Raw genomic sequence first — 26,706 nt, forward strand, 5'->3', positions numbered from 1 at the left:
TTGTGAATTTTCTCTAATGTATTTTCAGCACAGACATTATGGGATCTATGGCTCATTCTTAATACAGTCCTCAGAAAGATTAAAGCTAGTTCCTTCATGTAAACTAGTTCAACCACTATAAAAAACAGTATGGAGATTCCTTAAAGAACTAAACGTAGAACTACTATTTGATCCAGCAATCCCACTACTGGGTATCCACCCAAAGGAAAACAAGCCATTATATGAAAAGGACACATGCACATGCATGTTTATAGCAGCACAATTTGCAACAGCAAAAATATATGCCCAACCTAAGTGGCCATCAACCAATGAGTGGATTAAAAAAACGTGGTATATTATATATATACATCATGGAGTACCACTAAGCCAGAAAACAGAATGAAATAATGATCTTTACTGCCACTTGGATGGACCTGGAGGCCATTATTCTACGTGAAGTAACTCTGAAATAGGAAACCAAACATCACTATGCTGTCATTTATAAGCGAGAAAGAGCTAAGTTATAAGGATGCAAAGGCATACGAATGGTGTAATGGACTTTAGGAACTCAGCAGAGAGGGTAAGTGTGAAAGTGGGTGAGGGATAAAAGACTACATATTGGGTACAATGTACACTGCTCCAGTAATAGGTACACCCAAATCTCAGAAATTAGTTATTAAAATAACTTATCCATGCAACCAAAAGCCACCTGTACCTAAAACTATTGAAATAAAATAAAGTAATTTTTTAAATTATATGTATTTCTTGAATACAGAGTGGTATTTCAATATATGTACTTAATTTATATTTTCACTTTTTGGACTTCTGAGTCACTTAGGGCTTATTCTGGTGTATGGTATGAGGCACGGGCTCCAACTGTATCTCTTTCCAAATGACTCTCCAGTTGACTCAATATGATTTATCACAAAGTCCATCCTGTTCTCACAGTTGTGAAATGCCATCTCAATTATATTCTTCATTTTCATATGTAGTTGGATTTGCCTTTAAGCTTTCTATTCTGCTTTAGCAGTCTGGCTGTTTATTCATCTACCATGTTTTGATAGATAGAGACCTAATCACATCTTCTTGGCTCTTCCTTACAAGAGGTTGATTGGTTAATTTTGCATATTTTTCTACATGGATTTCAGAGCCAACTTGTCTAGCTCCAGAAAAAATCTCATTCATATACATATATATTTTTGGGAGTAACACATTACACATACATGAATTTGGAGAATATCTGATATTATTTTTTTGTTGAGTCATCCAAATGAACAAAAAGGGTCGTCTTCCCATTCGTTCAACTCTGTTTTCGTCTCTCAGGAGTCTTTGAAATGTTCCTCATAAAGGTTTTGTACATTACTGCTAGGTTTGGTTTATTTTATTATTTTATTTTATTTTTGAAATGGAGCCTCGCTCTTTCACCTATGCTGGAGTGCAGTGGCACAATCTTGGCTCTCTGCAACCTCTGCCTCCCGGGTTCAAGCAATTCTCATGCCTCAGTCTCCTGAGTAGCTTAGCTGGGACCACAGGCACGCACCACCTTGCCCAGCTAATTTTTGTATTTTTAGTAAAGATGGGGTTTAGCCACGTTGGCCAGTCTCAAACCCCTGACCTCAGGTGATCCACCTGCCTCACGGCCTCCCAAAGTGTTGGGATTATAGGCATGAGCCACAGTGCCCAGTCATATTTTTTTGATGACATGTTAAACTTCTTTTTCTGCCATTACTTTTACAAGATAATATCATTATATGGGATTGCCAAGTTAAGTTTCATACCATATGAAAATAAACATAATTTTCTTTCTTTCTTTTTTTTTTTAAAAAAAGCTAGTTCCTTTAAAATTCTTTTTTGAAGAACAAAGTTTCTAAAATGACCACCCATGCAATGGGCTCAAGGATGTGAGCTATAAGCACCTCTAAATCCCTTCAATTTACTAAGTCCTAGCCAGAGAAATAATAGAAACAGACTTGAATGTGGGAAAAACCCCTGCAGCTCCATCAGTTTGATTTCTGGGAGAGGAAACTAAAACTTGGTTTCCTCCCAATGAGCATTCAACAGGTGCAAGTGGTACAGAGAGGTTTTTCCTTCCAGAGAGATCAGAAGATAAAGCAGAAGAAAGATCAATTTCATTCTTCTACTGGGCTACTAAGCAGCCCAAGCCCTTGCATAATCTAATGAAACTCAACAAAATCCCAATGAAGAAAGGCACACAGGGGGAAATAGGGGAGGGACAGCGGTGGGTGGGGAGCTGGGGAGAGATAGCATGGGAAGAAATGCCAGATATAGGTGATGGGAAGGAAGGCAGCAAATCACACTGCCACGTGTGTACCTATGCAACAATCTTGCATGTCCTTCACATGTACCCCAAAACCTAAAATGCAATACAAAAATTAAAAAATAAATTAAAAAAAAAGAAAGGCACAGAAATGAGAAACTTGGCCTAGACATCTCATCCTTTATCCCTATTAATAATAATAAAAGTAAGAATTGCTATTTTTTATTCAGTGCCTACTAAGACTAGGTCCTTCACACATATAATGTAAGCAATCTATCAAATTCCAATAGGCCTGCAAAGAAGGTATTTTAGTTATCTGCATATTATAGATGAAAGACTCAAGAGAAATTCAGGAACTTTCTCAAGGGATCAGACAGCTAGTCAGTGCTAAAATGGGATTATGACTAAATCCCACTGTACTTTCTTTGCTGTCACTTCCTTGCTATGACAATTAAAACAGCAAAGTCAGCAAACATTAGACTTTAGTACTTTTCTAATGCAAGCTTTCAATACCACTGTTCACCATTGATCTGAGTTATATGTTCCAGAAATACAATTAGCTTAAATACTAATCAAATTTTACATTAGTTACATCCTCTGTCTTACACTATTATAGGCTAACATATTTCAGAATTATTGTTATTGTACATATTTCTCTTTAGGTTTCAGATTTATCTTTCTTTTCATATTCATCCAGCCTGGTAAAAACCTACTAAGTTCATCAAATTGCTTGGCTTTGTAAATGGCATATTCATTTACATGGTTAAGTTCTCCGGAAATAAGCTTTCTTTGCTTAAAGACTGAAAATTACTAAGACTTTTTATGTTTTAATAATAAATTCACAATTTTCTACAAGAGCAAACCCTTCAACAGGCTGATCCTGATGCCAACATATAAAATATCTTTTCCTTTTTACTAAGGCACTGGTCTGTGTTTGTAAATCAAGTGATTCAAACTTTTAAAACAAAAACCCCATAAATGTTGGTATAACACATCTTTAAAATGCCAAAAAATCAAAATTAATGGATATAGTTTCTCACACAGAAACAGACTTTAAAACGATCTGAAATTATCTGATTTCACATATATGTAAGAGTCTGAATCATTCATGTATGATAGGTAAATGTACTTGTAGTTAAAATTATATTATTTTAAATTATAACCTCATTTTATGTTTCTAAGTTTTATAGAGTTTTATGTACTGTAAAATCATATATATTAACCTTTGACAGGTTTATTCTGGTAAAGGAGATTTGTACCTGAGCAATCTACTTGGAATAAAAACCATAAATGTCATTTTTAAATAATGTCTTCCTTTCTTCCTTCTTTGATAAAGTTCTATAAATACTATCTATGTTTTGATGATTTAAAAAAAATCTTCAACCAGTTTTACCAACTAAACCATTTTAATTTTTGACAATAATATAACATTTACTCTAATCCTTATTCATAATAACAAAGAAATGCTTAGGCCAAATCCCTTTTTACTATATGTAAAATAAACCACATGGCTAAAAGTCTTTGACTTTACTCACATACCTTTTCCTTTCCTTTCTTAGCGTATAAATCATGAACCAGCAAAGCTTTACTGTAGAGTCAAATAATAAATATTTTAGGTTAGGAAATCCATAGCGTGTTTGCTGCAATTACTCTACAGTTGATGCACAAAAGCAGCTGCCACAATACATAAAGGGATGGGTGTGGCTGGAATTAGCTGGCACCCTACTGCATGTGGCCCATGGTAGTAGTGTGCTCACCCCTGAGCTAAAACATGAGGAAAACATGAAAAATACTATCCCTGCAGTAAATACTATCTGAATATTTAGCCTGACAAAAGAAACTATTCACAGCCATGCTAAGTACAGACTGCCTTCGCACTGAATAGAATTAATCTTGACCCAGAGAATGCTAAATATAAAAGTCTACTTGAATTAGATTCTACTTTTCCAGATAACCACAAATTTTTCTTATTTTTCTTAAGTATTTTACCAAACAAGGGCCCACTCTAACTGTGGCCTGATTTTCTAAACTGTCTACTACCAGTCCCTCTCACCTTCCCCTAACTCATCCCAATTCCACTGTATTCTATAGATTTTTTGTCCCAGGAAGGTTGAAGTATCACCACCTCCTCTCCATACAAAGAGTGAACTGTATTTCCCCTACCTCTGCTATCAGAGTTGGAGACTAACTTAATTTCCAGTCTTCTTCTCCACTGCTACCTTCTACTACATAAGTTGGACAAGCTAAATGCTTATTTTTTTAGCCTCCTTTGCAGCCTACCATGGCCACATCATAAAACAGAGGACTTTTATGAATATCATGTAAAAGACTACTGGGTGGGGAGTAGGGAGGGCTCTCATAAAGTTTTTATGTTTTTAAAAAGAGGGGGAGGGAATCATAATTACCTGGACCTTTTCCCCTTTTCTGCTTGTTTTAATGCCTAGAAATGCAATGCCTAGAATCAGATCAACCATTAAAACAAACAAACAAACAGAATTGTAAAGATGCCAGCACTGAAAACATTAAGCCACTGAATCTCCATGACCTCCAGAGTTCTTGTTACCTGAGAAATAACGAAGCCTGTAAATTAAATTTTTGTTGCAAACGAAAGCATTCCTAACCTACCATTTCTTGAAAATGCTAGCATCTACAGTACTACTCCTCATGAGAAGCGGAAGAGTAAATAAAACTGGCAGAGCAGTTTGTTATGAATTCTGACTAAACAGCATTCCTTTAAACCTGGCGGAAAAGGTGGCAGGAAGAAAAACACAAAAGGTAATCTGTCTTGAGGATCAACAACCAAGGGCAATGAAGTCAAAGTGGGCAAAAAAAAGAGAAGGTCAGAGATGTAGAAATGTTAGAGATGTAGAAAAAAATAATAATTGAAAAAGCAGTCATCTAGAATTGTAGGCCCAATCAGCCTTATTAATGTTATATTCAGCAAATCAATTCTGAGAATTCTGATTATATTAATTTCCTATCATGAACTCCCACTGCTTGGAAAATACAAGTTCAAGACACTGTTTTTATAGCTACAGTCTTGTGTTTTTCAAGCTAATTATTATAATTTATCTTTACGTTTCAATTTCTCTGGTATTCACAAAGGCATAGTTACTGTCAATATATGATCATTTTTGACATGTGCAGAATCTTTGAAACAATTATTAACAATCAAGTTGATGATACTGCCAATAAGAACAATGGTTGTTTCACACCTTCACACACTAGTTTAGCTGGCAGATCCATCACTCTAACTTGAAGGACTTCTCTTCTACATCAGTATTACTGCATAAAATACCAAAGATAAGTAATTCTACCTATTGAAAAGAAACTTCAGAAATAGCTTATTTTAACACACCTCTAAAATGTTACTTTACTTTCTTACAAATAATGCTATTCGTGCACATGCATGCACGTGTACACACACACACACACACACACACACACACACACACACACACTCCTCTCTAGTTCTAAACCCAATAGTTTTCTGCTACATAAGAAGGATTTGGTGGTTTTATGCTGCCATGTGAATATTTATCAGTTACAACATCTATACAGTAAAAAAGATTTTTTTTTAATTTTTATGATTTCAGAACAGAATTCCTAGGACTGTCAAAGCTTTAACTAGAAAGAATACCAAACACAAGGAGGTTTCCAGCTCAATTACAGTAGTGGAACAGAATTTAATAAAGTTCCAACACTATATTTTAATGCCCAAATTTCTTATCGTCTTTTTTAGTTGACAAGTATGTGCTTACCAGCATAACAGCAGCAGCAGAACAGCTGGATGGCCTTATCAGGCACAAAGGAAGCAACAGCACATACTGTTAAGTGTCGTTCTGATTGCCTAGAAATGGCAGCACATGCAGATTTATTCCCTGTTATAAATTAGAACAATTATTTCTCTGGAGTTTACCTTGTCTTCATGAAATAGCCAAACTTTCTGCACGTTAAAAAAGAGGACTTTCAAAAGGATATCTTCCCTTTCTTTGATGATCAGTTCATTCTGTTCTTCCAACTGCCTGATCTTCTTCTCAAATGACTCCTGCTCTGCTTTCAGTCTTTCCTCTGTCACTTCCTTTTCCTCACTTACTCTGAAAGAAATTAAAAAAAAAAAAATTTCTTAACGCCTATCAGAATAAAATGAAGTATGTGCCTACAGCTGCAGTTTATGAAACCAGACTTCTTCCAAAGGTACACCAGATTCTTCAGGAACACTCTGTTCTGTTTTGTTGTTGCTTTTAAAAAAAAATGTGTAATCTCTCATAAGGCAATCTTTTTCATCTTTGTAATAAAAGATGCATGTAATTTTTACATTAAAAATGTTTTCAATCATCAGAAATATCTTAAATATGAAAAGACCTACAAAAGACACAGGTGCCAAATTATAATCCAGGACAGAAATATATTCCAATTTTTAAAACATGGGGTTTCATTTTTTAGTTACCAAAACAGGTACAATCAACTGATCTTGATTTACAATGTTTATTTAAATCCTATTAATAAACAAAATATGTACTTTAAATATTTTACAAATATACATTGGCAATTTTACTTTTTCCTAGTACTAATACTTTGCATTATTTAGTAGCATATAATTAATAGGATTAAATAAAAAGATGACATTAACATAAAGGAACGTTTGTAGTATCTGTATTCTTAGTCCAAAAAAAAAAAAATCATAAAGTTAAAAACATTGACCAAGAAATGTGTAACTCTGAAAAGGATTCTAAATTATACCAAAAAGGGTAATTTCTGACAAGAGCACAAAGAGAAAAAAAAAAATCTAAAAACAAACATGAACAACACCAACACTTTATTTGCAATTCACTAAAGTACAGATTGGGACAACCCTAATTTTCATTCTACTCTGTGTGCAGATACGTTAACCCCAAATTTCTCTGTTACTGGTACTTATTTCTCCACAGCTCATAGAATGCATTTATCCTATAATAGGAATAGGTGTAAGTGAAACACACAGGGAATCTAAACCTTTCCTTTGAGCTACTAAATTTACTTTTGCCCAGAATGCTACTCTACTAGAACAACTTCTGCACAACATGAATCTCATAGGCTTTCCTTATTTCCTGCCCTCTGGTAGAGATACTAAAATCAATGAAATAACTAAAAATTAGACTCATGAATGTTCAAGAGTTGATTGTATCTTGTTTTTGAAATAATTTGTGTGAAACCACATAGCACCCAGTAATGCTCAACAAAGAGGTTTATTTCTTCTTGCTGATCATGTCATTCAAGTCATTTTCCCTGGCCTATATATTATTTATGTTTAGCATATCACTAGGCCCATGAATGGGATCCAGGCCCTTCTTTCAAAGAGGGTAATCTCAAAGACTGATATATTTACAAAGAATTCAGACAACTAAGCAAATATATATATATATATATATAAAGAGAATTTATAGTTTGTTATCAGGTTATCCTGCTTCCCTTATTTCCATCTCTTTACAAAGTCTCCCCTTTTCCTGTTATTACACTCAAGTCCACTTAAAATAACATCTTACAAAGTAACTTTGACAAAGTCTGCTTATCTCTCTGGGTATCATTCACCTCACTAAGAAAGAAAAAAGGCTAGACTACACAATTTTAAAAATCCTTTTCCACTGAAGTTCCAGAATTTGTTTTACTACATCATAGATATCTTGACATTGTATATATATCCTTTATAAATATGGAAAGCATTTGTAAAGAAGCAAAAATTTATCAAACATTTGGTCATGGAACAAGACATACAATACTATGATTTTGGCAAAAGCTATGCAGATAGGATGACAGAGTAATATGTAGATTAGGGAAATATTAAAAAGTATAAAGACGTGAAATTTGGCAGGAGACTACAGAAATGCAAAACAAAGGAGGTGATGAATCTGTAGGATGATATATAAAACAAAAAAAAATGAGTGATGCTACATACAGGTTTAGTAGTCCTTATCTAAATGCTTGGGACCAGAAGTGTTTCAGATTTCAACTGGTTTCCAATTTGGGAATATTGATATTACCCTATGGGTATCATGCAGAACTTTTTTTTTACATTTTAAACAGTATCTTTAAATCATGGAGCAAGGAATAAGCAAACAGTGAATAATGCAAGGAGGTCTTGTTCCCATGTGGGGCACTGTGAGGATCCTGCTGTTGGTGTGTCCAGGCTGCTCAGAAACCTTTGCAGGATTGCTGGTGTAGGAGAATTTGGGCATGCTCAAAAATGCTCTATCACAGCTACAGAGGTTTTGGGAGGGTTTTTCCCTTGTGGAGGTACACTAAATAAACTGTAGCTGTATGCCTGTGTTTTGACTGTGCCCTGTCACATGAGCTGGGGTGTAAAATTTTCCACTTTCAGTAACATGCTAGTGCTCAAAAAATTTCCAATTTTGAAGCATTTCAGATTTCAAATGTTTGTATTAGGGATACCCAATCTGTATAGTGAGGAAAGAATAAACACTATCAAGGTGAGAAAATATATAGCAAAATCTCTTTTACTTTAGACTGGTAAAATCTTGAAGACACAATGAGAGGAAAATCCATAAGTAGATACTGAAACATTTATTTTATTTATTAAAAGGTATTTAGTGAATACATACTAAAGGAAAAAGTAATCACAATCATTTTATTCAGTACAGAGTATCCAAAAGGGATCTAAAAAATGGCTTTCTGTAGTTTAAATCCCATTCATAAAAGCTATATATAGATGGAAGAACATCCCAAAGATTTGTTTCTTCAACAGACAATGCTCCATGATCATAGAAAACAGTAACAGAAAAGCAGATTGCAGGTTTACCTTAACATTAATCTACATGCATAGATTATCTCTAGAGCCCAGCCAGGTAAGAAAGTCCGTATGTCAGAGTCTGTGATGAGCTTTTCCCTAAATATATTTTATCCAGATAAAATCATTCTTTTCTAAATTTAGTTTTCAGGGTGGGCTTGAAATATCTGTTGCTATGTTATTAACCAGGGCTTTTTCTTTTTAATCTTTTCTGTTATGCTGCTATGATTCGACTATCCTTTAGCAACTATTAAGCCCTGGAAGGCTATAAAATTAACAAGCTGTATTAAGAACAAAGAGCAACATTTTTTCTATAGGCCTATCTAAACATATGCATGGTTTTTTTGTGGTCCATTAGCATAGTTAATATGAGCAAGTATATTAATACAGATTGGAAATGCAGAGGACCTGCCAATAAAACAACCTCAAGATTTGATATTCATTATGTAATCTGTCTTCTTACGCTCAACAGTATTTCCAATGAAGTATGTGTAACAAGATATTTGGTATCATGATCCATATTTTTCATCTAAGTATTCTCAGGCCACAAAGTAAAATAAAAAGACCTAATTCTCTATCTCATTTTAGAGAACAATAGTTAATCCTAACTTCTCCAGAGTTTCACTTTCTATGGTTTCTGCTATCTGATGTCAATCAGTAGTTCAAAAACATTAAACGGCAAATAGCAGAAATAATTAATTTTTAAGTTTTAAACTATGCACCCTTCTTAGAAGCATGATGAAATCTCACACCAGCCCTCTCTGTCCCACCAGGAACATGAATCATCCCCTTGTCCAGCATATCCACACTGTGTACAATTTCTGCCTGTGAGTCACTCAGTAGCATCTGGGTTATCAGACAGACTGCTGAGGTACCACAGTGCTAGTGTCCAAGTAATACTTATGTTACTTTCACTACAGTACAATGTTACATTCATTCTATTTATTAGTAGTTATTGTTGTTAATCTCCTACTATACCTAATTTATAAATTAAATTTTATCATAGGTATGTACTTATAGGAAAAAGCATCATATATACAGGGTTTTAGGTATCCACTGGGGGCTTGGAACATATCTCCTGCAAATAAGGGAGAATACTGTAGAGCAAAAAGCAAGTTAACACAATGAAAATCTAAATACATAAAAGGGAACTATTTGAATAATAGGATAAAATACACCTCCTTCCAGACAGTAGGAAATGTACAGTGTTGATTTGTTAATTATTTACAAGAAAGGCAGTAACCTGGTCATAAAGAAATCATCATTGTTGGTAATACCTTAGAGTACTTTTCAAAAACTTCCACGAAATGTACTCTTATCTAATAGGCAGGAGAATTCATACTCTTAAGAATTGGGTGGTAGGGCTGAAAATCATGCCAAAAGTACTAAATTTATTTGAAGTCTTATGCTTTACCTTAAACATTCATGCACATTTTGTATTCCTCTCAACAAAACAATCCTATTTTAATACAAAGAGTTTTCCCATACTCATCCATTCTAAATTTTTAAATAAAACTAATTTTTAAATAAAACTCATTTTAATAATTAATTAGTTCATTAATATAAACTATTTTTAATAAAACCAATTTTTAAATAAAACAAGAAATGGATTTATTTTATGCCTTTGCATACACCTGATACTCTTCCAAATACTCCAGAAATTGGTACTTTTACATGAATGTGAAAGGCAATGTCAAGTCAGTAAACCTATCTCAAAGAGAATTCCAGCTCACCTAATAGTCAAACAAGTTTCCTCCCTCTTTAATATCTACCATTTGGGAGGTGGGTATGCTCAATGCATTTTGCAAATTATGATTAGCAACTTAGTGGGCAAGATTGGAAAAGGAAGGAACAGATTTCAGAGTATGCCTAGCAGATAGCAAAAACTCATATTGTTTTTAAGCAAAGGTAATTGCATTGATAAAAAAGAAGGAATTTCTCATAACAAAGAAATATTTCAATGAAATCAGTTTAACTCCCTCTTTACAAATTTTAATGTTTGGCTATTATTTAAAATGTACTGCTAAAGAAACATAAGTGCTTTCAGGAATCACAGACATAGCAATATATGTCTAAAAGGGCTCTACGAACTACAAACCAGTATCTCTTATGAATATAGACATAAAAATCCTCAACAAAATACTAGCAAACAGAATGCAGATATATAAAAATAACTCTACATGATTACCAATTGGGATTTATCCCAAGAATGCAAAGTTGGTTTAATATCCAAAAGTCAATTAATGTAATATTATATATAGATAAAATAAGACAAAAATCACATGATCATTTAAATAGATGTGGAAAAGCATTTGAAAAAATCCAATATCAATTCATAATTTTAAAAAACTCAATAAAGATGAAGAGAAAGGAACCTCCTTAACCTGATAAAAGCCATCTATGAAAAAGCTATATCTAACGTCCTCTTAATAGTGAAAGATTGAATGTCTTCCTCCATGTTTAGGAATAAAACAAGGATATCTGCCATCATCGTTTCAATGTGACACAGTGCTACAGTGATAGTCAAATAATTAAAGAAAATAATGAGCAATTCTTAACCACTAAGTTAGTGGAAAAAGGAAAGACATCCAAATTCTAAAGGAAGAAATAAAATCATCTCTATTTCATATGACATGACTGTGCATAGAAAAATCTAGAAAATTCACTAAAAAACTATCAGAATGAACAAAGGAACTTGGCAAGGTTACAGGATCCCAGATAAAGGTACAAAAATCAATTGTATATTCATATTCTAGCAGTAAATAACCCCAAAATGAAATTAAGGAAACAATTCTATTTATAATTTCATCAAGAATAAAATACAAAGGAACAAATTAAGTTTTGTTCAAAGGAACAAAAACCATACCCGAGAGTAACTAAATGATGTTGAAATAAATTAAGACCTAATTAAATAAAAACCACATTCATTATCGGAAGACAACATTGTTAAAAACAGCAGTCTCAAAGTTGATGTGCAGATTAGGTATAAAAATCTCAACTGGTTTCTCTACAGAAAGTGATCCTAAAATTAATATGGAAATGAAAGAAACACATAAACCCAGAATACTCTTGAAGAAGGGAGAACATAGAAAATTTGCAATTCCCAATTTCAAAACTTACTACACACCACATCAATCAAAAATAGTGTGGTACTGGCATGAAGACTAACATATGGATCAGTGAAACAGAACTGAAATAACCCTTCATATTTCTAGTAAACTGATTTTCAATGAAGATATAAAAAAAACTGAAGAAAAAAGAAAAATCTTTCAAAAAAAAAAGTACTAAGGTAACTTGATACCTACATGTAAAGAAATAAAGTTGGACCCCCCCTACATCACACTATATACAGAAATTAACTCAAAATTAGCAAAAGACCAAAATGTAAGAGCTAAAACTACAAACTCTTAGAAGAAAAAAGGCATAAATCTTTGCGACCTTGGATTAGATAATGGTTTCTTAAATACGACACTAAAGACAAAAGCAACAAAAGAAAAATAAATTTGACCACATAAAAATTAAAAACTTTTATGCTTCAAATGACATCAAAAAAACGAAAAAGCAATGCAAAGAATGGGACAGAATATCTGCAAATAATATATCTAATAAGGGACTTGTATATGAAATAGATAATGCCTGTAAAAAACTCAACAATAGAAAAACCCATCAAAAAGGATATAAAAAGATATTTCTTCAAAGTAGAAACACAAATGGCCAAAAAGCACATAAAAATATTTTCAACATCATTAGCCATTAGGTAAATCCAAATCAAACCCACAATTAGATACCACTTGATACCTACTAGGACAACTATAATCAAAAAGCCAGATAATAACAAATGTTGACAAAGCCGCAGACAAACGAAAACCCTTGTACAATGCTGGTAGGAACATAAAATGGCACAATCACTTTAAGCATGGCAGTTCCTCAAAAAGTTAAACAAGGAGTTACAATACAACCCAGCAATTTTACTCCTAGGTAGATACTCAAGAGCAATAAAAACATAGGTCCACATAAAAACTTGTACATATACATTTATAGCAGTATTGTTCATAATAAAGTACAACAACCTAACATCTGTCAATGGATGAACAGATAACCAAAATGTGATACTGTCTATAAAATGGACTGTTATTTAGCAATAGAGAAATTAGATACTAATACATGCTACCTACCATATGAATAATCATTGAAATCATTATACTGAGTTTTAAAAACTAGTTTTAAAAGATCATATATATGATTCCATTTATATGAGATGTCTAGAACTGGCAAATTTACTGAAACAGAAATTAGAGCAGTGATTGCCTGGGGCTAGGAAGAATTGGTGGCAAATGGGCAGTGAGTGCTAATGTGCACAGAGTTTCATTCTGGTGTGATGAAAATGTACTAAAACTGATTGTGGTCATGAGTCCGAACTGTGAATATGCTGTATAAAAAAACTGAATTATAGGCCAGGCACAGTGGCTCACACCTGTAATGCCAACAATTTGGGAGGCTGAGGCAGGCAGGTCAACTGACGTCAGGAGTTTGAGACCAGCCTGATCAATACTGGAGAAACCCTGTCTCTACTAAAAATACAAAATTAGCCAGGCATGGTATTTCATGCCTGTAAGTCCAGCTACTCAGGAGGCTAAGGTAGGAGAATCACTTGCACCCAGGAGACAGAGGTTGCAGTGAGCCGAGATCGTGACATTGCATTCCAGTTTGGGACACAACAGCGAAACTCTGCCTCAAAGAAAAAAAAAAATTGAATTAAAAACTTTATTTCTACTAAGTAACGACCTTTTTTTTTTCCCCTTTAAGTTTTTTTTTTATTTTTTATTTATTTATTTATTTATTTATTTATTTTTATTGCATTTTAGGTTTTGGGGTACATGTGATGAACATGCAAGATTGTTGCATAGGTACACACATGGCAGTGTGCTTTGCTGCCTTCCGTCCCCTCACCTGTATCTGTCATTTCTCCCCATGCTATCTCTTCCCACCTCCCCACCCCCCGCCCCTCCCCCATTTCCCCCCAACAGACCCCAGTGTGTAGTGCTCCCCTCCCTGTGTCCATGTGTTCTCATTGTTCAACACCCGCCTATGAGCGAGAATATACGGTGTTTGATTTTCTGCTCTTGTGTCAGTTTGCTGAGAATGATGGTTTCCAGGTTCATCCATGTCCCTATAAAGGACGTGAACTCATCGTTTTTGATGGCTGCATAATATTCCATGGTGTATATGTACCACATTTTCCCTATCCAGTCTATCATCGTTGGGCATTTGGGTTGGTTCCAGGTCTTTGCTATTGTAAACAGTGCTGCAATGAACATTCGTGTGCATGTGTCCTTGCAGTAGAATGATTTATAATCCTTTGGATATATACCCAGTAATGGGATTGCTGGGTCAAATGGGATTTCTATTTTTAGGTCCTTGAGGAATCGCCACACTGTCTTCCACAATGGTTGAATTTACATTCCCACCAACAGTGTAAAAGTGTTCCTATTTCTCCACATCCTCTCCAGCATCTGTTGTTTCCCGATTTTTTAATGATCGCCATTCTAACTGGTGTGAGATGGTATCTCAATGTGGTTTTGATTTGCATTTCTCTGATGACCAGTGATGATGAGCATTTTTTCATATGTTTGTTGGCCTCCCGTATGTCTTCTTTTGTAAAGTATCCCGTATGTCTTCTTTTGTAAAGTATCTGTTCATATCCTTTGCCCATTTTTGAATGGGCTTGTTTGCTTTTTTCTTGTAGATCTGCTTTAGTTCTTTGTAAATTCTGGATATCAGCCCCTTGTCAGATGGGTAGACTGCAAAAATTTTTTCCCATTCTGTTGGTTGCCGATTCACTCTACTGACTGTTTCTTTTGCCATGCAGAAGCTGTGGAGTTTGATTAGGTCCCATTTGTCTATTTTGGCTTTTGTTGCCATTGCTTTTGGCATTTTGGTCATGAAGTCCTTGCCTAAGCCTATGTCCTGAATGGTTTTGCCTAGATTTTCTTGTAAGGTTTTTATGGTATTAGGTCTGATGTTTAAGTCTTTAATCCATCTGGAGTTAATTTTGGTGTAAGGTGTCAGGAAGGGGTCCTGTTTCTGCTTTCTGCACATGGCTAGCCAGTTTTCCCAACACCATTTATTAAAAAGGGAATCCTTTCCCCATTGCTTGTTTTTGTCAGGTTTGTCGAAGATCAGATGGTTGTGGGTATGTTGTATTTCCTCTGAGGCCTCTGTTCTGTTCCATTGGTCTATATCTCTGTTTTGGTACCAGTACCATGCTGTTTTGATTACTGTAGTCTTATAGTATAGTTTGAAGTCCAGTAGTGTGATGCCTCCTGCTTTGTTCTTTTTGCTTAGAATTGACTTGGCTATGCGGGCTCTCTTTTGGTTCCATATGAAGTTTAAGGTGTTTTTTTCCAGTTCTGTGAAGAAGGTCATTGGTAGCTTGATGGGAATAGCGTTGAATCTGTAAATTACTTTGGGCAGTATGGCCATTTTAACGATGTTGATTCTTCCTAACCATGAACATGGAATGTTTCTCCATCTGTTTGTATCCTCTCTTATTTCGTTGAGCAATGGCTTGTAGTTCTCCTTGAAGAGGTCCTTTACGTTCCTTGTTAGTTGTATTCCTAGGTATTTTATTCTCTTTGTAGCAATTGTGAATGGCAGTTCGTTCTTGATTTGGCTCTCTTGAAGTCTATTACTGGTGTATAGGAATGCTTGTGATTTTTGCACGTTGATTTTGTATCCTGAGACTTTGCTGAAGTTGTTTATCAGTTTCAGGAGATTTTGGGCTGAGATGATGGGGTCTTCCAGATATACAATCATGTCATCTGCAAATAGAGACAATTTGATTTCCTCCTTTCCAATTTGGATACCCTTTATTTCTTTTTCTTGCCTGATTGCTCTGGCTAAAACTTCCAGTACTATATTGAATAGGAGTGGTGAAAGAGGGCATCCTTGTCTAGTGCCAGATTTCAAAGGGAATGCTTCCAGTTTTTGCCCATTCAGTATGATATTGGCTGTTGGTTTGTCGTAAATAGCTTTTATTGTTTTGAGATACATTCCGTCAATACCTAGTTTATTGAGGGTTTTTAGCATAAAGGGTTGTTGAATTTTGTCAAAAGCCTTCTCTGCATCAATCGAGATAATCATGTGGTTTTTGTCTTTGGTTCTGTTTATGTGGTGGATTACGTTTATGGACTTGCGTATGCGGAACCAGCCTTGCATCCCCGGGATGAATCCTACTTGATCATGGTGGATGAGCTTTTTGATATGCTGTTGCAATCGGTTTGCCAGTATTTTAGTGAAGATTTTTACATCTATGTTCATCATGGATATTGGCCTGAAATTTTCTTTTCTTGTTGAGTCTCTGCCAGGTTTTGGTATCAGTATGATGTTTGTCTCGTAAAATGATTTGGGAAGAATTCCCTCTTTTTGGATTGTCTGGAATAGTTTCAGAAGGAATGGTATCAGCTCCTCCTTGTATGTCTGGTAGAATTCAGCTGTGAACCCATCTGGACCTGGGTTTTTTTTGGGTGGTAGGCTCTTTATTGCTGCCTCGGCTTCAGACCATGTTATTGGTCTATTCAGGGTTTCGGCTTCTTCCAGGTTTAGGCTTGGGAGGTTGCAGGTGTCCAGGAATTTATCCATTTCTTCCAGGTTTACTAGTTTATGTGCATAGAGTTGTTTGTAATAATCTCTGATGATGGTTTGGATTTCTGTGGAATCTGTGGTGATATCACCTTTATCGTTTTTTATTGCATCAATTTGGTTATTCTCTCTTTTCTTTTTTATTAATCTGGCTAGTGGCCTGTCTATTTTGTTGATCTTTTCAAAAAACCAGCTCCTGGATTTATTGATTTTTTGAAGAGTTTTTTGTGTCTCTATTTCCTTCGGTTCTGCTCTGATCTTAGTTATTTCCTGTCTTCTGCTAGGTTTTGAGTTTTTTTGATCTTGCTCCTCTAGCTCTTTCAATTTTGATGATAGGGTGTCAATTTTAGATCTCTCCTTTCTTCTCATGTGGGCACTCATTGCTATATATTTTCCTCTGGAGACTGCTTTAAATGTGTCCCAGAGATTCTGGTATGTTGTGTCTTCATTCTCATTGGTTTCGAAGAACATCTTTATTTCTGCCTTCATTTCATTGTTTATCCAATCAACATTCAAGAGCAAGTTGTTCAGTTTCCATGAAGCTGTGCGGTTCTGAGTTAGTTTATGCATTCTGAGTTCTAACTCGATTGTACTGTGGTCTGAGAGGCTGTTTGTTATGATTTCTGTTCTTTTGCATTTGCTGAGGAGTGATTTATTGCCAATTATGTGGTCAATTTTAGAGTAGGTGTGATGTGGTGCTGAGAAGAATGTATATTCTGTGGATTTGGGGTGGAGAGTTCTGTAAATGTCTATTAGGTTTGCTTGTTCCAGGTCTGTATTCAGGTCCTGGATATCCTTGTTGATTTTCTGTCTGGATGATCTGTCTAATATTGACAATGGGGTGTTAAAGTCTCCCAATATTATTGTGTGGGAGTCTAAGTCTCTTTGTAAGTCATTAAGAACTTGCCTTATGTATCTGGGTGCTCCTGTATTGGGTGCGTATATATTTAGGATCGCTAGCTCTTCTTGTTGCAGTGATCCTTTTACCATTATGTAATGTCCTTCTTTGTCTCTTTTGATCTTTGTTGCTTTAAAGTTTATTTTATCAGAGATGAGAATTGCAACTCCTGCCTTTTTTTGCTCTCCATTTGCTTGGTAGATCTTCCTCCATCCCTTTATTTTGAGCCTTTGTGTATCCTTGCATGTAAGATGGGTTTCCTGGATACAGCACACTGATGGGTTTTGGCTTTTTATCCAATTTGCCAGTCTGTGTCTTTTGGTTGGGGCATTTAGTCCATTTACATTTAGGGATAGTATTGTTATATGTGAATTTGATGCTGTCATTTTGATGCTACCTGGCTGTTTTGTTGGTTAGTTGATGCAGATTCTTGATTGTGTTGATGCTTTTTTACCATTTGGTGTGTTTTTGGAGTGGCTGGTACTGGTTGTTCCTTTACATGTGTAGAGCCTCTTTCAGGAGTTCTTGTAGAGCAGGTTTGGTGGTGATGAAATCTCTGAGTGCTTGCTTGTTCACAAAGGATTTTATTTTTCCTTCACTTATGAAGCTTAGTTTGGCTGGATAGGAGATTCTGGGTTGAAAGTTCTTTTCTTTGAGGATGTTGAATATTGGCCCCCAATCTCTTCTGGCTTGTAGGGTTTCTGCTGAGAGATCTGCTGTGAGTCTAATGGGCTTCCCTTTGTGGATAACCCGACCTTCTCTCTGGCTGCCCTTAGCATTTTCTCTTTCATTTCAACCCTGGTGAATCTGACGATTATGTGCCTTGGGGTTGCTCTTCTTGAGGAATATCTTTGTGGTGTTCTCTGTATTTCCTGGATTTGAATATTGGTCTGCCTTGCTAGGTTAGGGAAGTTTTCCTGGATAATATCCTGAAGAGTATTTTCCAGCTTGGATTCATTCTCTTCATCACATTCAGGTACAACTATCAGACGTAGATTAGGTCTTTTCACATAGTCCCACATTTCTTGAAGATTTTGTTCATTCCTTTTTGTGCTTTTTTCTCTGTTCTTGCCTTCTCTTTTTATTTCATTGAGTTGATCTTCGACCTCTGATATCCTTTCTTCTGCTTGGTCAATTCGGCTGTTGAAGCTTGTGCATGCTTCACGAAGTTCTCGTGTTGCGTTTTTCAGCTCCATCAATTCATTTATACTCCTCTCTATGCTGTCCATTCTCGTCAGCAGTTCGTCCAATCTTTTTTCAAGGTTCCTATTTTCTTTGCGATGGGTTAGAACATGTTCTTTTAGCTCATTGTAGTTTCTTACTACCCACCTTCTGAAGTCTGATTCTGTCATTTCATCACCCTCCTTCTCCATCCGGTCTGGTTCCCTTGCTGGTGAGGAGTTGTGATCCCTTTTAGGAGGAGAGGTGTTCTGGTTTCGGGAGTTTTCATCCTTTTTGCGCTGGGTTCTTCCCATTTTTGTGGGTTTATCCACCTGTTGTCTGTCTCTGTCCCAGGGAGTTGGAGCTTTATGAGTTTCCCTTGCACTACTGCCTTTTTTGATTTTTCTTTCAGGTCGGACTGGCCCAGCTAGCAGCATGCCTAGCCACTGCCTGCCCGCAGGGGCTTTGCTGAGCTGCTGTGGGCTCCGCCCAGCTGCCCTGAGCTCTTCCCTGTAGTCCTTTTTATAAGGGCGTAGTTAGAACTGTCTCGGCAATGGTGGCCCCGCCTCTGTTATGGTGGACTCTCTCTGTTGTGGCAGGTTGCCTCGGCAAGGGCAGCCTGCCTCCGTAGCGGTGGAGAGTCTCAGTAATGGCGGAAACCCCTCCCCCACGGAGCCGGACCGTCCCGGTTCAGCTGTGCTTGGTTTGAAGGGCTCAACCCAGAGGGTTTCCAATTACTGTTTTTGTTTTGGTTGTTGTTGGGGGTGGAGGGGTTGGACCAACCGAGCCTGATCACCTGGCTCCCTGACTCAGAGTCTTTTCTTTTAAGTTGAACTAGCCCGCGTTCTGGTCGCTTGTTGAAAAGGCGCCGGGATCTCCCGTGCTGCGACTCACGGAGTCGGCTCGAACTGCGGCGCCGGCTCCTGGCGGATTTTTTCCCTAGGAATCTCCTGGCCTGACTCGCTATTTCAGATGAATGGGCTATTCTGCCGTCTCAGGGCTCTGCTCGCCAGCTAAGAGGGCTCCCAGACCAGTGGCTTTTGTACGGAGAACCGCAGCAACAGGGAGTGGTCACAGCAGCCGCACGGGCGGAATCAGCCCCGCGGGGGCCAAAACAGCCACACCGGCTGGGACTGCGACGCTGGCGACCCCTCTGCCTGGGTATCTCCTGGTCTGTGGGCAATAAGAGTTTGTCTGGAAATGCCGCGTCCACTCACCCTCTGCACTTTCACTGGGAGCTGAAGTCCTGAGCTGTTCTTAGGCGGCCATCTTCCCAGCATTCCCTCTAAGTAAAGTTTAAGTAGTTCAAAACTCTAAGTGAAATGCAAATTTGGAGATCAAAAGTAAAATGCATGAAGTTCTTTACAATTAATATGATAGATTTGACATTAAAATGAAAATAACAAAACTGAATTTACAGAAAAAAGATTAGATACAAACAAAACTGATCAAAGTACGTATTGTTTTAAAAACTCTAAGAATAAAACACACTTTTCAAGAAACAAAGGATAAGAATTAGCGTGAAATGTAGTACTGAAAGCTGATCAAATATTTGATTATTTACACCATGGAATACTATGCAGCCATAAAAAAGTATGAGTTCATGTCCTTTGCAGGGACATGGATAAGGTTGGAAAACATCATTCTCAGAAAACTAACAAAGAAACAGAAAACCAAACAACACATGTTCTCACTTTTAAGTGGGAGACGAACAATGAGAACACATGGACACAGGGAGGGGAACACCACACACTAGGGCCTGTCAGGGGTGGGGAGCAAAGGGAGGGACCGCATTAGGAGAAATAACTAAGGTAGATGGTAGGTTGATGGGTGCAGCAAACCACCATGGCACATGTATACTTATTTAACAAACCTGCATGTTCTGTACCTGTATCCCAGAACTTAAAGTATAATAAAGAATAAAAAATTTAAAAAATTTAAAAAAGAAAATATTAAGGAATCTACAGAAAATATAACAAGCAAATTAAGGAAAATCAGTTATTGTGGTAGGCGGCCTCTACAATACAAACCAGTAATCCTTGTTTCCTTGTATTCATGTCCTCTTTTAATACCCTATCCTCAAGTACAGACTGGATTTAGTGACTCTCAAAATTAATGAGATATAACATCTGATATTAGATTACAAAAAGATAGAAATTACTGTCTTGTTTACTCTTGCTTACTGTGTTGGAAGCCAACTGCCATGTTGTAAGCTTCCACAAGGAGAGGCCCTGGAAACAAGGAACTGAAGAAGGCCTAAAGAACATGTTTCTGGAAATTGCAGTAAGGGTAATCATTGCATGTTGTAGCAGAATGGTTACCAACACTATCATGTTTAATAATGTGTAGAGTAGGAAATGTGCCAAATAAGCTGGGTGACTGATTTATCTAAGGATAGTTCCAAGTAGTTGCTAAAGGTACCACCTGGTTTATTTTTGGTGCTTACAGTAAACTGAGAGAAGAGATAAATTGAAGGAAAGATTATTAAACCAAAATGAGCCAGGACTTCATACTCGGCTTGCATAGCGAAAAACATGTTAAAATTAAGAAATATCTTCTGAAAAAATTCCAAATCTAGGAGAATACCTGGATAAACATGCTCTAGAGATAAAACCAAGGGTGAATCTTTCATTGAGACCTCAGAAAGATCAAAGTTGATGACTTAATATAGTCACACAAAAGGCACTTTAAAGATATTAAGGTTGTGCCCCACAAATACTTTCAATCAAACAATAGGGCCTCCAAGAAGCTTACCAGGGTTTTGCTAAATGTTGTGATAATACAATAGGCAGCAATAAACAACTAATAAAGATTTTATCATGTTAATCAGTTATTTTAAATTTCTCCTCAGATTGTTCCAAAATCTGTGCCATAACTGCACCAACGTCTGTTGCTCTAAGTCAGGCGTCCCCAAACTTTTTACACAGGGGGCCAATTCACTGTCCCTCAGACCATTGGAGGGCCGCCACATACTGTGCTCCTCTCACTGACCACCAATGAAAGAGGTGCCCCTTCCTGAAGTGTGGCAGGGCAGGGGTGGGCCAGATAAATGGCCTCAGGGAGCTGCATGCGGCCCGCTGGCCGTAGTTTGGGGACGCCTGCTTTAAGTGCATGCCGTTTTCTCTACCTTTTCGTAAGTCTCATATTTTATTGCTATCTGAACATCTTGGGCAGGAAGTCGAGAATGAAGTAAATAATTTCTATACTTGGTAATGGGTAGACTTTTCCTTTGGCTTGGTTTTTAGTGTAGGGGTTATGTTAATTTAACAGATGTTAGGCTGGTTTGAGGTTTATTGTTGCCATAGTTACACACAGTACACCACAGGTTTCAAATTCCTTCAGGCATAACTTCCTTTCAAGTGGGTCAGATATTCCTTCTCAAGGTCTGCTCCATGTTCAGCTTTATGAGCTCCCTCTTAGAGGTCCCATCTAATGAGTTTCTCATCAGTATTTAACTACAACTTTTACTAGATACTTGTTAGTCTGATGGTGGGGGTCTGGGTTGGGGTGATATTTTTTGTTATTCTAATCAGGTCTGTGCTAATCACACTCCATATGCCTGGGTTTAAGAAGTGTTCCTGTCCCTCTTCCATAGTTTTTGGACTAGCATATAATTCTGCCCTCCCCATAGGTTATTTTTTGCCTCCCCCTGGACCCTCCACCTAGCTCCACCCGGATCTAGTGGTTTTTACGAGTATCCTAAGGACAATAGTTTATGTTGCTCATCTTCCTGAAGTTATACTTTTTGCTACATAGGGCAGATATAGGAGAAGAACTCAGGAAGTACTTTGTTTTTTTCCATGGCAACTACTGTTCCCCTCCCCTAGGCCTGGACCAAGAGAGATGCTTTATGAGGGCTCTCACCAAGAGGCACCTAAGGAAAAAAAAAACCTGCAAGAGAGTTCAAGCTCTCTCATATTTGCTGCCCAAGGGGTTCCCCACTTTTACTCACCCACATGTGGCCTCCAACACGCTGAAATCTTACTCATTTCCAGTTGTATCTGCTACAGTTTAGCTGGGACTCACACCTGTCTTTCCCTGTCAACGTAAGTCTCCTTAGATTTCTGGCTGGTTGGTTGCCCTTCAACCTTAGCTCTCTGATTATTTCAAGAAATGTCCTGGGCTTGCAGTCTGTTCCACCTTTTTTTAAAATTATAATACTGGGAGCACTCTTCTTTTACTTAGACAAACCTACATAATTATTTACACATAACTACCTACTTGCTTACGTATTCATTTGTTTTCATTCTTATGATCCTAACATTTCCTATCTCCAAAGCTGGAACAATTTTAGCAACAAGATAACAGTATTAGATTATAATCCACAGAATTATATTTATTAATTATAAAAAAATAATTTCACAGTGGAGAAACCTGCAGTCACCACCTTAAGCAGGTAATCAAGTTTAACATAATCAGCAAAAAGACATATCAATTTCAGGTAGCCCCTGATATGACATATTGAAAAGGCACATCACTTCTGTTGTTTTCTTGCCAAAAAATGTATAATCTGAGTTAGAGATGGAAGTAAATTAATGTTTATATTTGATAACGAGCAGACTCTTCCTTTGGCTAGATTTTTAGTGTAGGAGTTGTGTTAATCTCATAGGTATTAGGCTGATCTGAGGTATATTGTTTTTGTCAGCTACCCACAATGCACCAGAGGTTTCAAATACCTCTAGGCATAACTTCTCTTCATGTGGGGCAGATACTCCTTCTCAATTTCCAATTAGAGCTAAGGTTGAAGGGCAACCAACCAATCAGAAATCTAAGGAGATTTATGCTGACGGGAGAAGACAGGTGTGAGCCTGAACTAACCTGGGGCAGCCACGGCTGGAAATGAGTAAGAAGATTTCAGCTGGGTGGAGGACAAATGTGGGCAGGTAAGAGTGGGGAGCCCCTTGGGCATTCTAACACCCATTTGAATCTAATCAAGAGAAAACACCGCACAAATCTGTATTAAAAAACATTCTACAAAACTTGTAAGACGTAAGTGTCAAGTGTCAAGGTTATGAAAGACTGAAGAATATCAAAAATTGAGGGCTAAGGAGATGTGACAATTAAATACAACTTTAGATCTTGAATACTGAATAAAAAAAGTGATATTAGTGAAATGACATTGGTGAGATATGACTCTAGGTAATAACATTGCATCAATGTTAATTTCGTACTCTTGATCACTGTATTTCTTTAATGTAAAATGTATGCAAAGCTGGGTAAACCTGTCCGTAAGTTTTAAATTACTTCAAAATAATGTTAAAAAGAAATAAATCCCACCCAAACATATGCAGTATATGTATGGGGTGGATAGGAAGGATGGATTGTTCATCTGCTACTATTTTAGTTTTATTTTTTTAACGGAATAATTTTGATATTTATATTACCATAAGAAAATTAAAATTAGAAAAAAACTTATACTTCAGAGTGAATACAGATGCAATGTTTTGGTTTCTTCAAGAACTAACATATCACTCAAGTATATGCAGGATCTTAATCAATTACGCTAAAAACTACCCAAAAAATTCTACATGACAAAACCTGATTATCTCTTCCACAAATGCTTTGAAACATCAGATAACAGAGTAAAGGATCAACAATTGTTTTCCAATCAAAACCTGAAAACGAATACAGTAAGAATAAACACTTTCAATTACAAAGTACTAATCTGAAAATACTCAATTCTCAAATGTCCTAAATTCAAGCCATAGTTCCAATTTTGAGGCAGCAACCTAAATAAGTGCCTTAAATATATATATATTATATTATATTATAATATATTATTATATATATTATATATAATAATATATATATTATATAAGATAATATATGTTATGTAGTATATATAATATATATTATAATATATAATATACATTATGTAATAATATACATAATATATATTATTATAATATATAATTATTTATATTTATATATTTCTGGTTATCTCTTCTCTTCTCCCTTCCCTTAGCTCAATGATACTTCCTTTCTTTTGTTTATTTCAGGTCTAAGAAATCTGAATTCATTACAACAGGCATATAAAAAGTAAACTATGAAAGAGAAATCAGTATATATATGCACATGAACAAGAAAACATGAAAACTGCCTGAGAATAACTAAAGCATATGTGGTAGCCTTTCAGCTTTTCATAACCAAAATTTGTCCCAAGCATAATTCTAGGTAGATCTAGCAAGGTCACAGGAAATTATCCATATTCATATAGCAGTGTACATGTTTCCAGATACTATGTAAAAAAAAAAAAATTTGGTGTAGAAAACTTCTTTTTGGAGGTAGGGACTGGTAGAACCAGAAGAAAGACTATTGAGTGTACACTAGTTACTCAAAAGATACTCTTTTGTTTACAGAGCTCAGAACAGACCACCTGAAAATGGATTTTGGCATACTGCCTATAGTGTAAATTCCACTAAAAATCAGAGAATGCCTTTCTACCTAAAACAAGTTCAAGGTTCCTTTTCTTAAAATTTTCTATGTAATCCATTATAAAGTATACTACTTCCTTGATTCCAAATAAAATCCATAAAGGCTTCTGATGGGAAGACAAAAAACAAAAACAAAAAACCTGAGTCACTGAAAAATTAAGCCCTCTAATTTTCATGCTGTACTGCAATCAATGTACATTTAATTTCAACAAAAAAGTTATGAACAGTTTAAGAAAACAAAGAGCAGAATAAATACAAAATAATAATGATCTACTCATATTACAATGGGAAACTAATGGTGCTATATTTTCTATTTTTCTTCTGAGAAATGTCAAGTACAAACAGCAAACTGTCCTCTGGGAAAAAATCAAAGTATCTGAGTCTGAAAAAGAAATGTCCTCAAATGAGGTAGTGCTCGAGTATTCACTGGGGAACAATGCATTACTTGACAGTATGGGTTTAGGACATGAAATACTGGAGGGTTTTTTTAAGGCTTCTCAGAGCATAGCTCATATACATCAACAATTGCAATTGTGGACAACATTGTTCTAAAACTGAAACTTGTTTCCTTTAATGACCAGATTTACAGTACAATCTGTGCAGTAGTGCCCCTCTCTATCTTAAAAAGTCTCAGTAACAAAATGTAAATGCATATATAGAGAATTACCAGCATCTTTCAGCACAAACTATAGTATTTTGCAAAGCTATTCATTTTTCAAGTCTCCAAAAATGACACTGCTTTCCCCAGCTATGCAAACAATTCATTAACTTTATTGAAAAAGACTTTCTGAGGTCACTTAATTCTGCAATCTTGAACAAAAAGAATTCTTTCTATCCTTATACCTCCTAGAAAGATCAATCAATATTCCACTTATCCTTCTGCAAATGTAAATCAATGCTGGATACCTCAGTGAAACCCCTTCATTTACTTGAAACCCATGTTATCAACTCATCCCTTAGCACTCTCTTCTACAGGCTAAACTATTTGCTATACCCCTAATTTATCTTTGTGGCTTCTGTCTTTCATTAGCCCATGGATTCTGACTCACATTCGTATTCTATTCTTTTATTAGCGTGGCTAAAACAAGCAAAAAAGTTTCCTGAGCATATACAGATAATTCGGGAGGCATCCATAGATTATCAAAAACCACACCAGGCATTTTAATCTGTTGTAGCACAAATGGGTGAATCACATTCAAGCTGAATTTATGAACCAGAGATTTCTTTTTTAGACTATGGGGCCTAACCAGTTTTTCTTTAACATAAATTTCTAATTTGTTTTTATTCTTAGACACATAATACCCTGTGCTTGCTACTATTGTCTTTCATGCTGTTTGGATGAATCAATTGTTCTGTCTATGCCAACTCTAAAATTTATTTATATCTTTTATTCACTTTAACTTTCACTTTTATTCACATTTATATAGGCATCTTTATTGTTCTTTCATATACTCCACCAATGAAGATACTGACTAAAGAGGACTTCATGGAGAGGGCCTCAAGTAAACCCTCCAAGGTACATGAAAACCAC

The 26,706-nt window shown here is 36.1% G+C and overlaps 1 protein-coding gene across 1 annotated transcript in view; it reads right to left on the reverse strand.

Moving 5' to 3' along the window:
* KIAA1328 (KIAA1328 ortholog) overlaps positions 1 to 26,706 on the reverse strand; it is a 369,240-nt gene that overhangs the window by 311,897 nt on the left and 30,637 nt on the right. The window contains exon 5 of the mRNA XM_074383567.1: positions 6,239 to 6,354. Within this exon, the coding sequence (XP_074239668.1) occupies positions 6,239 to 6,354 (116 nt within the window). The remainder of the gene's footprint in view (positions 1 to 6,238; positions 6,355 to 26,706) is intronic.

Source organism: Saimiri boliviensis, chromosome 13 (assembly GCF_048565385.1).
Source record: "Saimiri boliviensis isolate mSaiBol1 chromosome 13, mSaiBol1.pri, whole genome shotgun sequence".
NCBI lineage: Eukaryota > Metazoa > Chordata > Mammalia > Primates > Cebidae > Saimiri > Saimiri boliviensis.